Here is a 14,783-nt window from a genome sequence, read left to right on the forward strand (position 1 = left end):
CAATCTTCCTTTCATAACTTCTCACTACTGATTAGATTGATCCGTATTTCATTTCCCAAACACACCTTGTATATTTCTCCCTATAAGCTTTCAAGCTTGTCATTACTCCCACCCAAAATTCTTTCCCCATTCTCCTTTTCTTTTCTACCTCTTCTGCTCCAAATGTACCAATTTTTCAAGGTATGGCTCAAGTTCAAAATCTGCACACAGCTCTCTTCCAAAGGCACCCCCTAGGGTTTGATTCTTCCTGGCTTTCCCACAGCACCTAGTGGCACAATGCCTCCCACATATCCACTTACTGACAAATACCTGACTGTGGAGGATAGGGAAAAGGCAATGCATAGCTGGCTATTAATTTAAAACCCAAGGTACTTAATGCCCAACATCAGCTTCCCGTAGCGTAGCCTCCCATTGTCCCTACTCAGGCTCTGTTTGATTCTGAATTAAAATCTGAAGCAGTACATCAATTCACCACAGCAAACTTCAAAAGGGTTCAGCTGGTCACCAGAGACTCTGTTCTCAGATTACTACCAAGCTAGCAACCTGGTTGAGGTCATTAGCAAACCACATCGCTTGCCAGCTAACATCAAGTCGAAGACAGAGGCAAACAAAAAGCTTTCAAAGCGGCAATGCTCAACAGGAATTGCTCACGCTGAGAAGACGTGCAGGACACTGAAGAGCAAAGACCCAGAACTCATCACATTCCTGCTTAGCCATCCTGGGTTTGTTCCTGACAAAGGCTAGAAGATGCAAAGCTGTTGCAAGTCTTCCTTCTCTCTAGGGGTTTTAAGATGTGATTTGGAATGCTAATTCCTACCAACAATGAAATTGTGCATAAACACAAAGGGCAATGAGCAAAGAGCCTAGAGACATAGTTCTTGTCCCAGTTCCGCCCTGCATGAACCTTGTATTTTTCCCTCCCCATCTGAAATATGAGGAGGGGATTGAACTAGATCATCTCCCAGGACCCTTCCAATCACGAAATCCAAAAACATCTTTAATTGCTTTCTGCTTTCCTTATTAAAAGACATCCAATTATTCATTGAAGACCATTATTACCTATTATCTTGGAGGCTACTATGTATAACTGTTAAGAGTTGTGCACTGAACAAATCCAGAGAGCATCATTCATATTACAGTCTATGTAAACTGCATTCCTGTGTTGGGCAGTGTACAATCTGAATATCCATATATAACAGCCCTGATTATGCTCTTCAATTTTGCAAATAGTTAAGATTTTACTTTTTAATTATCCTTTTTTTTTTTTTTTTTTTTTTTTTTTTGAGACAGGGTCTCACTCTATTACCCAGGCTGGAGTGCAGTGGTGTGAGCCATGGCTCACTGCAGCCTCAACCACCCAGGCTCAAGAGATCTTCCCGCCTCAGTCCCCTAAGTACATGGGACTACAGGCATGTGCCACCATGCCCAACTAATTTAAATTTTTTGTATTTTTTGTAGAGATGAGGTTTCACCATGTTGCTCAGGCTGGTCTTGAACTCCTTGCCTCAAGCGATCTGCCCACCTCCACTGTTATGCCCAGACCGTTTATTCCCCGAAGAAGACCACCAGAGTCCAGAGTCAAAGCTAAGCAGCAAGGATCTTTATTACAGGTTCGAACCTGGAACTCTCCCTCGCTCGTGAAACGAGACGGGCAGGAGAGCTCCCCCACTCAGCTCCGAACAATGTTATATAGTCTAAGAAAAGTGGGCATAGAGTTATTATACAAATCAGATATATGATTGGCTAGTGTTTGAACAAGGCGATTTGGCTAACTATGATTGGTTCCTGCCATTTCTGATATTTTGGTTCAAACTTTGAGGCGGGAGAGCAGGTTTATGGCAGCAAGAGTTTATCTTACTTAAACACGTCTTGTGACCTTGCCTCAGAACTTACAAAATCTCTGGTATGTGCAAAACAAAATCTCTGGTACGTGCAGAAAACCAGGTACTCACAGAACTTACGAAATCTCTGGTATGTGCAAAGATTAGAGAGCAGAACAAGGGTGTAGCGGGTGGGGGGCGGGTACACATCTATCTTTGTGTCCTTTCATTTCCCTCTTCTCATAAGTAACTGGATGTCCAATCTTGGATTTCCAGAGTCTTATAATATAGCCTCACTTTCTGGGTGCAGGAGAGGCTGGTGATGGCTACGGAGGACCATTAGTTGGATGGTATCAAACCTTTCTCTGACAAATTGTAAAATTTTATTTACCACACAGGGGCCTATAGTGAATAGAAGTAGTAAAGACATTAGGGGGCCTAAAAGGGGTGCCAGAAGGGAAAACATTGAAGAGCTCCACCAATTGTTAGCGGCTGTAGTGAATTGTTGCTTTTTCATTTCTAAGCTTAGTTCGTGTAGGCGTTGGACTTTTTCCTCAACTAACCCTGACTCATTTATATAGAAACAGCATTCTTCTTTGAGGAACATACAGGTACCTCCTTTCTCAGCCGTGAGTAAGTCTAAGGCTCTGCGGTTTTGAAGGGTGACCTGTGCTAGGGAGGTGAGCTGCCGCTGAAGGGAGGCTAGGGAATAGGCGGAGTCTTCCATAGCAACAGAGAATTGTTGTAACAGCTTGTCGTTTTCTATCACGGAGTGTTGTAGGGCCCCTCATGCTAACCCCGCTGCGACGACAGAGGTGGTTAAGGATATTCCGGCAATTAGTGGTAGAAAAACTGCTCGTCTATGTCACGCAGTTTTAGTTGGGGCGGTCCCTGCCCAGCCTATGAACTCTGCCGGAGTTAGCAGTGTCAGTCGGGGAACTAGGGTAACAGGGATACACAACTGTCCGTCAGAGATGCTTTTGGACAGAGTTTTTAACAGAGTCATATTACACCAGAAGAACACACCAGGGGGAGCATATATGGGACTATTAGGGTATGTAGCCGATTGGTTACAGAGGCTGTTGCTAAATGCCGAATAACAATAGGGATATTTCTCTTGGTATGGGTCACGGTACAGGGCCACATCGGGTATCGTGACTATCGATGAGTTAAAACCTGTATAGTTTGTGGGAGGGGAGGATAGAGGAACAGCCGTTAATGGTGGTCTTCCTAGGGTTGCACACATAAAGCAAGAGGACAGGTCGCCTAAACCAGTGAGGTTGGCGAATGCTAGCCCTTCCTGTAATAGAGTTAGCCAGGAGAAGGGCTGCAAGTCTTGTGATAGCTTGGTTTCTTGCCTGTGGATTTGTGTGGATTAAGGGTTGAATCTGGACTAGACTTCTCCACAGATATAAATGGCTACTGGGCCAGGTACTAGTTGATGAGTAATGTACTCCCCCATGTTGTGGGGTTGTCCACCGAGAGTCCCATGGGTCTCTAATTATCTAAGTGTAAGTGACGGGAGACTCAGTTTTGTAAAAATATCACCCTTGTCGTTCTCTCCAGTATCGGACAGAGTGCGTCTTACAGTAGCTATATGGGCAACCTGCACTCTGGTGCCACCAATAATTTTTATAATTATATTTAGTTTGATCATATTCAAAACAGATCATGGGTATTGCTGGTTGGGCAATCTGGAACCTAGTGAAATTGAGGTAAACTATAGTATTACACCCTGAGGGGGGGCAGTCTGCACTAGCTAGCAGTTTACCCGCTTGGGGGGTTTCCCCGGGGTGAGTTTTGTTCTCATAGAGCCAGAACCTCCAGACATAGGGATTAGACGGCGCAGCAGTGAGGAGAGTCAGATGCATAAGGCATAAAAGCATAGGTAAGCTAGACATGGTTACGGCTATGGGGATGACGGCGCAGGGTTAGCTTTAAGGGATTGTTCTTAGCTTTGTCTATAGTCCATGTAACCGGTGCTCCAGACGGCTCGAGAAGGTTGGATGTTGGGTCCACTGGTTTGACGTGTGTGTAGTGGATCCACGAAGCGATGCCTTCTACTTTGAGAGCGGTGGGAGTAGTCAGGAGTACTTGCAGTGGTCCTTTCCACCTGGGTTGAAGAGTTTCTTGCCGGTGGCGCTTGACTAGGACCCAGTCTCCCGGCTGGAACGGATGAGGCATCGGCGGAGGTCCTGCCTCGTACAGTTCTCATAGTCTGGGCCAAATTTCCTGGTGAATTTTCTGTAAGGCTTGTAAGGAGAACAGGAGCTCAGAGACATTTTCAGTTTCAGGTTTGAGTAAGTCATCTTTTAGACTGGGGACCAGGGGTGGGGGTCTGCCATACATGATTTCATATGGTGTGAGGCCCAGTCTGTAAGGGGTATTTCGGGCCCGGAACAGAGCGTAGGGGAGAAGTACTACCCAATTAGCGCCAGTCTCCATGGTCAATTTAGTTAAGGTCTCCTTCAGAGTCCGATTCATCCTTTCTACCTGTCCTGAGTTTTGGGGCCTATAAGCACAATGTAATTTCCAATTTGCCCCCAGAATGGAAGCCAAATCTTGACTTACCTTAGCAACGAAGGCTGGTCCATTGTCTGACCTTATTTGGACGGGAAAGCCATACCTGGGGAGGATTTCTTCCAAAATTTTCTTTGCTACAACCTGAGCAGTTTCTCTCTTAGTTGGGAACGCTTCTGTCCATCCTGAAAAAGTATCTACAAAGACAAGTAAGTACTGATACCCATATTTTCCAGGCTTTATCTCAGTAAGGTCTATTTCCCAATAGATACCAGGCCTAGTTCCTTTACACCTAATTCCTGCGGTGGTCTGGGTTTGGGGGCAAGCGTTGTTTAGTTGGCAGGCTTTGCAATTTGTTGTGACATCGCTGGCCAGTTCAGCTATGTGCCTGATTCTAAACTTGGCGTGCCTGATTAAGTCCATCATTCGCCGGGCACCCAGGTGGGTTGTCCGGTGGATGTGTTCCAACACCTGCCGTCCTAATTTTTCTGGTAGGATGGTTTGGTCATTTATATCAGTCCACCACCCATTTTTAACCTGTTTTAGGGGAAGCGTGTTCATCCATTCGTGATCCTGTTCGGTATAGTCGGGAAAACATGGCAAATTTCGCGGGCCAGGATCGGGGAGCTGGAGCGCGAGGAGCTGACTGGGAGCTTTTGCTATGCTCCTTGCGGTTTGGTCGGCTAAGAAGTTGCCTCGAGCAATTGGCGTAGTTGGTTTCTGATGCCCAGGGCAATGTACAATAGCCAATTTCTTTGGTTTCCACAAAGCAGTTAATAGAGCTAGGATCTCTTGCTTGTTTTTTATTTCTTTGCCTTCGGCTGTTAATAGTCCCCTTTCTCTGTAGATGGCCCCATGTATGTGCACAGTAGCGAAAGCATAGCGGCTATCCGTGTATACTGTTAGTTTTTTCTCTGCCCCTAGGGTGAGGGCCTGTGTAAGGGCTATCAGTTCGGCTCTTTGGGCCGATGTCCCTGGAGGCAAGGGTTCCGCCCAGATTACCTCAGTCTCTGACGTTACAGCCGCTCCTGCATACCGCTGGCCTTGGTGGACGTAGCTGCTGCCATCAGTGAACCAGGTGAGTTCTGTGTCGGGGAGCGGACGATCTTGCAGGTCCTCCCGCACCCCATGCACCTGAGCCAGTATCTCAGTGCACTCATGGGACGGGGCGTCCAAGTCTGGATTTGGCAGCAGTGAAGCAGGGTTTAAAGAGGTTGGGGGCAGAAAAGTTATTCTGAGGGGGTTTAACAGCAGTCCTTGATAGTGGGTGAGCCGGGCGTTACTCATCCAGCGGTCCGGCAGCTGCCGGAGGATGCCTTCAATGGCATGCGGGGTTATAACGCGCAACTCTTGCCCCATGATAAGTTTATCAGCGTCTCGGACCATTAGGGCAGTCGCCGCGATTATCCGGAGGCAGGGTGGCCAGCCAGCAGCCACTGAATCTAATTTTTTTTGACAAATAGGCAACTGGCCTCTGCCAGGGGCCTAGGTACTGTGTTAACACGGCTTTTGCAACACCCTTACTTTCATCCACGTATAAGTGGAAGGGCTTGGAGACATCAGGGAGCCCCAGCGCGGGGGCTGATAACAAGGCAGTTTTGATTTGCTGAAAGGCCAGCTCAGCCTCTTCCATCCAATTGAAGGGCTGCCGTTCCTTTGTTGCCTGGTATAGGGGCTTGGCTAACTCAGCAAATCCGGGTATCCATAACCTACAGAACCCTGCCGACCCCAGGAATTCTCTCACTTGCCGTGTTGACTGGGGTCTAGGGATGCGTAGGACTGTTTCCTTTCGGGCTTTGGTTAGCCAGCGTTGCCCCCCTTTTAATAGGTACCCCAGATAAGTTACCTCCGACTTGCAGATCTGAGCCTTTGTTGCTGAGGCTCGGTAGCCTAGCTCCCCCAGAGTCTTCAGGAGGTCCTCAGTCCCTTGAACACAAGTTTCCGGGGACCTGGCCGCTATTAAGAGATCATCAACATATTGCAAAAGAGTTATTTCAGGGTGTTGCCACCGGTACTCACCCAGATCTTCATGAAGGGCTTCATCGAACAGGGTTGGCGAGTTCTTGAACCCTTGTGGCAGTCTGGTCCATGTTAGCTGACCGTTGATGCCCCTCTCAGGATCCGTCCATTGAAATGCAAAGAGTTCTTGACTTTTGGGAGCCAGAGGAAGGCTGAAGAAAGCGTCTTTTAGATCAAGAACGGTATACCACTGTTTTTCGGGATGTAAGGCACTCAGAAGGGTGTATGGATTGGGCACAGTGGGATGTATGTCCATGACCCTTTTATTAACTTCTCTTAAATCCTGTACTGGCCTGTAGTCCGTACTGTTGGGTTTACGAACAGGTAACAGTGGAGTATTCCAGGATGAGTGGCAAGCCCGTAGGACTCCCTGGTCTAGGAGTCGGCGGATATGGGGCGTAATTCCTTCTCTTGCCTCCATGGGCATAGGATATTGCCGAACCCGAACCGGGTCCGTCCCTGGCTTAACTTCCACAAATATGGCAGGTCGATGTTTAGCTAGCCCCAAGCCCCCGGTTTCTGCCCACGCTTCAGGGAAACGCTGGAGCCAAGAGTCAATTCCCTGATCGGGGGGCTTTTGCTCTTGATGGAGTCGGTACTCATCTTCTAAGGTGACAGTCAGGATAGATATTGGCCTGTTTTGGGAATCAGTTATCTTGGGCCCTTCTGGCTCAAAGTGGATTTGGGCCCCCATCTTTGTCAGCAAGTCCCTCCCTAGTAGAGGGCAGGGGCTCTCTGGGATGACTAGGAAGGAATGGGAGACTTTTCCCGTTCCTAAGTCTACAGTCCTCTGGGTTGTCCAGGGGTATTTTTTGATGCCTGTGGCCCCGTGCACCCAGGATGTTTTCTTAGACATTTTTCCAATTGGTTTGGTTAGGACTGAGCGTTCCGCCCCAGTATCGACCAAGAAGCGAACTGGGGACCCCTCCACTTGCAAAGTTACCCTGGGTTCGGGGAGGGGGTCCGAACCCCGTCCTCCCTAGTCAGAGTCCTGGGTAACGAGTACGGAGGTAGGGTTAGCTGGTCTCCGTTTCTTTGGGCAGTCTTTAATCCAGTGGCCACGATCCTTGCAATAAGCACACTGATCTTTTTCTAATCCTTGCCTAGGGCCTTGCTTTTTCTGCTTTCTGTTTTGGCCATTTCCTGCCTGGGGGAAAGCTGCTACTAAGACTTTGGTCATTTCTTTGGTTGCCTTGAACTGTTTTTCTTCTGGAGTATCCCTATTATTATAAACTCGCTGGGCCATCTGAAGGAGGTCCTGAATCTGCTTTCCCTCTAAACCTTCTAATTTCTGGAGTTTTCTTTTAATATCTGGTGTTGCCTGGTTTACAAAGGACATTACTACCGCTGCCTGATTTTCCGGTGCTTCCGGGTCCATAGGGGTAAACTGTCTGAAGGCTTCCATTAATCTCTCTAAATACACAGCGGGGCTTTCTGTCTTACCTTGTAACACAGAATATACTTTAGCCAAATTGGTGGGCTTGCGAGCTGCAGCCCGGAGACCCGCCATTAGAGTCTGGCGATAAATGAGCAGTCGTCCCCTACCTTCTGCCGTGTTGTAGTCCCATCTGGGCCGGGTCAAAGGGAAAGCCGCATTAATGAGGTCAGGATTTGCAGTTGGCTGGCCGTCATCTCCTGGAACCAGTTTTCTGGCCTCAACTTGGATTCTTTCTCGCTCCTCCGTTGTGAACAGGATTCGGAGGAGCTGTTGACAGTCATCCCAGGTCGGCTGGTGAGTAAACATGACACTGTCTAACAACGAGGTTAGATCTTTGGGATTATCTGAGAACCGAGCATTTTGGGACTTCCAATTGTATAAATCACTGGTGGAAAAAGGCCAATACATGAGACGGGAGAGCCCGGTATCATCGAGCGATCCTATTTCTCTGAGAGGCAGGGCTACAGTGGAGTCAGGGAGTCGGGAAGCTTGGTCCCGCTGTACGCGGCCTCGTGTTCGGCCGGCCGGCCCCCCCAGGTTACTTTCGCTCTCGGCTGCTTCCGCTTCTCGGTTTCCCTCTACGGAAGCACCACCCTGGGGGACTGGGTCCTGCGGGATAAGGTGCGGATATGGTGGGGGAAATGTGGGTTCTAACGTTAGGGGGTCCTGGCTGTCCGGCAGCACAGGGGCCGAGGGAGCAGAGGGAGTCTTTTGTCTTGTAGGTCGCATTACTAGGATTTTGCAGGGCTCAGGGATGAATGGAGTTATCCAGGGTGGTGGGTTTTCCACAAGATCCTGCCACACTAGAATATAAGGAATTTGATCAGGATGTCCTGACTGCCCTGGCAGGAAAATCTTAGTTTTTACCTTAGTAATAATAGAGAGACAGAAAGTTCCTTCGGAGGGCCACCCTACGCTGAAAGAGGGCCACTCCGAACGGCAGAAAGTAACTAGCTTTCCTTTCTTTAGTTCTATGCTTAAGTTACGCCCCCGAGCCTTCACATCCTTAAAATTGGTAACAAGGAGTGAGAACGGCGTGCTCTGGTTGTTGCCCATCTTTGGACTGCTCCTACAAAGAGAAGGGGGGACGAAAATGAGTGTGAAGCAGAGGGGAGTATCCGACAGGTCCGGTCCTGGAAGGGGAAGAAAAGGTTTTATGTTTCGTTTTGGGCTTACACTTAACACTTAACAATAACGGACAGACAGTAATAACGATGAGCATTCGCGAGCGCGTGTCGGACTTCCGACCTGAGTCAGACGGGGCAACCAAGGATAGAGGCCCCCAGATGGGCACTGGGGAACGTCTCCCACCAGTCCCGAGTGTGTCTTCTAGCGCGTCCGCCAAGACCGTGCCACTTACAGAACAGACCAATACAGATTACAGATTACGGATTTCACGAAATTTCAGGGAGACAGACAGAGACAAAGACAGAGACAGTGACAAAGCCGGCTTACCTACAGATTAAGATCCGTTGACTTGGGAGTCTGGTGGGCTTGGGGGAAATCCCGGACGAGCCCCCATTTGTTATGCCCAGACCGTTTATTCCCCGAAGAAGACCACCAGAGTCCAGAGTCAAAGCTAAGCAGCAAGGATCTTTATTACAGGTTCGAACCTGGAACTCTCCCTCGCTCGTGAAACGAGACGGGCAGGAGAGCTCCCCCACTCAGCTCCGAACAATGTTATATAGTCTAAGAAAAGTGGGCATAGAGTTATTATACAAATCAGATATATGATTGGCTAGTGTTTGAACAAGGCGATTTGGCTAACTATGATTGGTTCCTGCCATTTCTGATATTTTGGTTCAAACTTTGAGGCGGGAGAGCAGGTTTATGGCAGCAAGAGTTTATCTTACTTAAACACGTCTTGTGACCTTGCCTCAGAACTTACAAAATCTCTGGTATGTGCAGAACAAAATCTCTGGTACGTGCAGAAAACCAGGTACTCACAGAACTTACGAAATCTCTGGTATGTGCAAAGATTAGAGAGCAGAACAAGGGTGTAGCGGGTGGGGGGCGGGTACACATCTATCTTTGTGTCCTTTCACCACCTCCCAAAGCGCTGGGATTACAGGCATGAGCTACCACATCCAGCCTCTTTTATCTTCTTAATATTCATTATTTCCTGACCTTGGTTCCTGCTGGCAGAGCTGAAACTATATTAATATGTAGTACTGACTGACCAAAGTATTCTCTTATTAACTTGTAGCAGGATCAGCTGCACACAAAACTCCTCAGACACCGAGTTAAAGAAGGAAGGGATTTATTCGGGGTTTATTCGGCCGGGGGCATTGGCAAGACTCCTGTCTCAAGAGCCGAGCTCTCCGAGTGAGCAATTCCTGTCCTTTTTAAGGGCTCACAACTCTAAGCGGGTGTGCGTGAGAGGGTCATGAGCAAGCAGGGGGTACGTGACTGGGGGCTGCATGCACTGGTAATTAGATCAAAACAAAACAGGATAGGGATTTTCACAGTGCTTTTCTATACAATGTCTATAATCTATAGATAACATAACCAATTAGGTCAGGGGTCAGTCTTTAACTACCAGGCCCAGGGTGTGGCGCCGGGCTGTCTGCTTGTGGATTTCATTTCTGCCTTTTAGTTTTTACTTTTTCTTTCTTTGGAGGCAGAAATTGGGCATAAGACAATATGAGGGGTGGTCTCTTCCCTTAAACTAACTCCTAATCATGTACATTGAATGAGAATAATAATAATGTTAATATTTATTGACATTTGTAAATATGTATTGATCACCTACCATGTGCAAGATGCTTAACATGTATTACTACATTTGTTCCTCATGAAATCCTATTAGGCATAAATTACTATCCTTATCTTTGGATGATGATGTAGTTTGGACGTGTGTGTCCTCCAAATCTCATGTTGAAATGTGGCCTCCAATGTTGGAGGTGGGCCTGGTGGGAGGTGTTTGGATCTTAGGGGCAGATCCCTTATGAATGGCATGGTGCCATCCCCATGGTAATGAGTGAGTTCTTGCTCTGGTAGTTCACACAAGGTCTGGCTTTTGAAAAAAGCCTGGCATCTCTCTTGCTGTCTTTCACCATGTGAGAGAGGGTGATATGTTTGCAAGGAGTATGAGTGAAGATGATAATATTTTGATCCTCAAGGCAAGGACCTAAGCTGAAATGCCCATTCGAAGTGAATAATAAAGAAGCCATTTCTTCCCAACAGTTATCACTGAGCAAAGAGGAAGAAAGAGTCAGACTTAAATAAAGAAAAAAGACAGAAAAAGATGCTCTAAAGTGAAACACTGTGTACAGAATCCAGAGAGGGAGGAAAGTCAAAACCTAGAACAGTCCTGGCACGGGGCAGTGGCTCACGCCTGTAAGTAATCCCAGTACTTTGGGAGGCTGAGGTGGGTGAATCACCTGAGGTCAGGATTTCGAGACCAGCCTGGCCAGCATGGTGAAACCCTGTCTCTACTAAAAATACAAAAATTAGTCAGGTGTAGTGGTACATGCCTGTAATCCCAGCTACTTGGGAGGCTGAAGCAGGATAAAAACATGGGAGGCAGAGGTTGCAGTGAGCCGAGATTGCGCCACTGCACTTAAGCCTGGATGACAGAGTGAGACTCTGACCCAGAAGAAGAAAAAAAAATACCTAAGACAGTCCTAAAACAGAGGTCGCCTTGCCCTAAATCAGGATTGGGTAACAACTTCACCTTCTCACCCAGGGCTCCAAGTCACCTGATTCTCCTGCCTGCAGGCTGTGTATTAAGCAAGTCACCGGATTACAGGAACAGCAGTGAAATTAAACAGTTAAATCTCTGCCTCTTTGCTTTCCATGCCTGAAGTCTCTCCACGTGAAAAAAAAAAAAAAGTGTGGTTTTTTTTTTTCCCCCATAACTGTGTGGCTCCTTGCACTGTTCCAGATTTGAAAATAAATAATGATTGATATAGAACATGGTTCTAAAAATAATGTTAATAAATTTGTTTGCTGATGTGTTTAATCTCTAAAATACTTTGAATTTAAAAAGAAAAATTAACTATGACTACATACAATGAAAGATATATTTTTTTTAATTTTATTATTTTTTTTTTTTTTGAGACGGAGTCTCGCTCTGTCGCCCAGGCTGGAGTGCAGTGGCCAGATCTCAGCTCACTGCAAGCTCCACCTCCTGGGTCTACGCCATTCTCCTGCCTCAGCCTCCCGAGTAGGTGGGACTACAGGTGCCCACCACCTCACCCGGCTAGTTTTTTGTATTTTTTTAGTAGAGACGGGGTTTCACCGTGTTAGCCAGGCTAGTCTCGATCTCCTGACTTCGTGATCCGCCCGTCTCGGCCTCCCAAAGTGCTGGGATTACAGGCTTGAGCCACCGCGCCTGGCGAAAGATATATATTTTTAAAATACCCTGCACAATTCTACAACTTTATTACATATTTATGTGACTTGGATATGTCTATCTATACAAACTCTATATATTTTACTAAAAATCATTGAATTGTACACTTACAATGGGTGTGTGTGTGTGTGTGTATATACCATATATATAATATATACTTTTTTGGGGGGGACAAAGTGTTGCTCTTGCTGCCCAGGCAGGAGTGCAATGGCACAATCTCAGCTCACTGTAACCTCCGCCTTGTAGAGGACTACGTGCTCACAAACGAGATGTTCCCGATAAGTCCTGCTCTTGCAAACAAAGTAGGATGCTCCTTCCCTGCAAACAGGAAGGACAAAGGAGCCAGCTGCAAACAGCAGACCCTGGGGACTGGTTAATGTGTAAACATCTTGAAAAACCAGAAAGTCAGGGAAAGGTCAGAAAAACAACATGTGTCTTGTGACTTGGCAACATTCCACAAATGACTGTATAAAATCAGAGCGTGCCGTTTGGGGTGGCCGCCATGTTTGTCTCGTCTTGTGTTGTCTTGCGTGTTCATTCCTTTGTCTAGGAAACATGCAGACCCCAACATCTGGCGCAGCAAGCATGGTCCGTGGCTTCATGAAAGCAGGGAACTGGAGGGGAACCACCCCGGGTAAGTAAATAAAGAAGGGAGACCCACGGGAAAATTATGGGGAATTCCACCTCTTTGGCCTCTGAGTATTTGCAGTTGCTCCAAGGATTGTTATTGTCTATAGGAGTGGAAGTAAAAGAAAAAACTTTGAAATGATTGTTTGCCCATGTTGAGCAGCATTGTTATTGGTTTCATTATCAGACTAAAATACAGCTAAATTGAAAAGAATGGTTACAGGTGGTTAAGGTCCTGCGACAGGCACATCAGCGCAGGCAAACTATGCCTTTAACTTTGTGGACTTTATGCAGCTCAATTACACAAGCTTTAGAGTTACTCAAAACTGACTCTGAACGTGGCGATATTGCCACAGAGGGTGAAGCAAATAAAAAAACAGAAGGAGCTGCCCTTGGAGAGGAGCCTATTTACGCTCCAGTTGCTGAAGATAGGGAGTTAGAGGAAGAGCCAGTGCTTCTCTCACGGTCTCCTTCCAAAGGAAATTCTGACATGCAGCGTATTCTGGATATGTCACAACAATTGTTAAAATTGCAAGGTGTCACTGCTCCTGTTTCTCCTAAATCACCACTACAGGCTTTCCCTGCCACCCTTCCATCTGCGCCGTTGGAGGAGGATTTTCCTTTACCACCACCCCCAGCTCCTTTGCCTTTATCTGGAAGGGTTTTTTCTATACCCTTCCCTCCCATAGGGGAAGAAGAGGGTGATAAAGTTAAAGGAGATTTTGAAGAGTTAGATTAGTTTCCAATTACACGAGTCCCTTTTGCCCCTAACGCTCAATTTCCAAATGGTAGTAATAACGTTCATTTTGCAGCATTACAATTTAAGTTTTTAAAAGAAATGAAAACTGCCATTTCTAACTATGGGCCCCAGTCCCCATTTGTTCTTAAGTCTTCTCAATTCCTTCTCATCAGAAAACTTAATGATTCCTATTGATTGGGAAACTCTGGGAAAGGCTGTTCTTGATCGTTCTCAATGGTTACAGCTGCGAAGCTGGTGGATGGAAGAGGCACATGTGCAGGCTAGAAAAAATGCTACACGTAACCCTCCGGGACCCACTGAAGAACAACTCACTGGAATGGGGCAATATGCCACGCTTGACGCTCAAGCTGGCTTAGATAATACAGCTCTCACACAAATTAAGACTTTATTTTTAAGAGCTTGGAACAAGGTAGAAATAGCGGGTAAAACTTCTTTATCCTTTGTAAAGATCTTACAAGGGGCAAATGAACCATACCCCGACTTTGTGGCACGTCTTCAAGATGCTGTATTAAAAACTGTAGGCATTGGCCCTGCCTCTAAAATCTTGTTGCAGACGTTGTCCTTTGAAAATGCTAACCCTGAATGTCAAAAATTACTGAGACCTTTAAAAGCCAGTGGAGCTAATTTAGATGAATATATTAGAGCTTGTGCTGGTGTTGGAGGGGCTGTTTATAATGCTCAACTGTTTGCTGGTGCAATTTCCAAAGCCTTAAAGAGTAATTCTAAACAAGGTATATGTTTTCAATGTGGGAAACCCGGCCATTTTAAAAAAGAGTGTCGGAAAAAATTGGGCGTTTCTGCTTCAAAAGACAAAAGGCTACCTTCTGGGGACTGTAAACAGGCAGTAAAGGTCGCCATTGGACAAACGAATGCCATTCAAAAACTGATAAACTTGGCAATTCATTATTACCTCTCCCGGGAAACGGGAATCGGGGCCCACAGGCTTGGGGCCCCAACAATTACAATACAAGTCTGCAACAATATCCGGTAAGCCATGGTCTACAGCATCAGAGAACACCCTTGAGCCATCCTTAAAGGTTTCACATCTTATACCTGTTTCTCAGCTCTATGCTGCTACTAGGCAAAGCGCTGCTGCTGATTTGGCCATTACCCAACCTTATACTTTGTCTCCCAATGGAGGTATATATAAATTAGCCACTGGAGTATGTGGCCCTTTGCCTGATGGGCATGTAGGACTACTATTAGGTCGAAGTAGCAGTGCTCTGCGAGGGCTAATAGTGA

The 14,783-nt window shown here is 46.6% G+C and overlaps 1 protein-coding gene across 7 annotated transcripts; it reads right to left on the reverse strand.

Moving 5' to 3' along the window:
• Positions 1-1,578: 1,578 nt before the first annotated feature.
• Positions 1,579-11,037, reverse strand: LOC135964880 (uncharacterized). 7 transcript variants are annotated; one of them, XM_074016936.1, is made up of 4 exons: positions 7,905-11,037; positions 6,187-6,296; positions 5,343-5,518; positions 1,579-4,525 (listed from the first exon to the last, which is right to left on the reverse strand). In XM_074016936.1, exons 1-3 carry the CDS (start codon positions 8,851-8,853, stop codon positions 5,357-5,359), a joined length of 1,221 nt encoding a protein of 406 aa, XP_073873037.1. In that variant the 5' UTR covers positions 8,854-11,037; the 3' UTR covers positions 1,579-4,525; positions 5,343-5,356. The 7 variants fall into 7 exon arrangements, 4 of the variants coding, with proteins under 4 accessions (XP_073873037.1, XP_073873029.1, XP_065376043.2 ...); XM_074016928.1 differs by having other exon boundaries at positions 1,579-4,537; XR_012424484.1 differs by having other exon boundaries at positions 5,343-6,296.
• Positions 11,038-14,783: the final 3,746 nt, after the last annotated feature.

Source organism: Macaca fascicularis, chromosome 1 (genome assembly GCF_037993035.2).
Source record: "Macaca fascicularis isolate 582-1 chromosome 1, T2T-MFA8v1.1".
Lineage (NCBI taxonomy): Eukaryota > Metazoa > Chordata > Mammalia > Primates > Cercopithecidae > Macaca > Macaca fascicularis.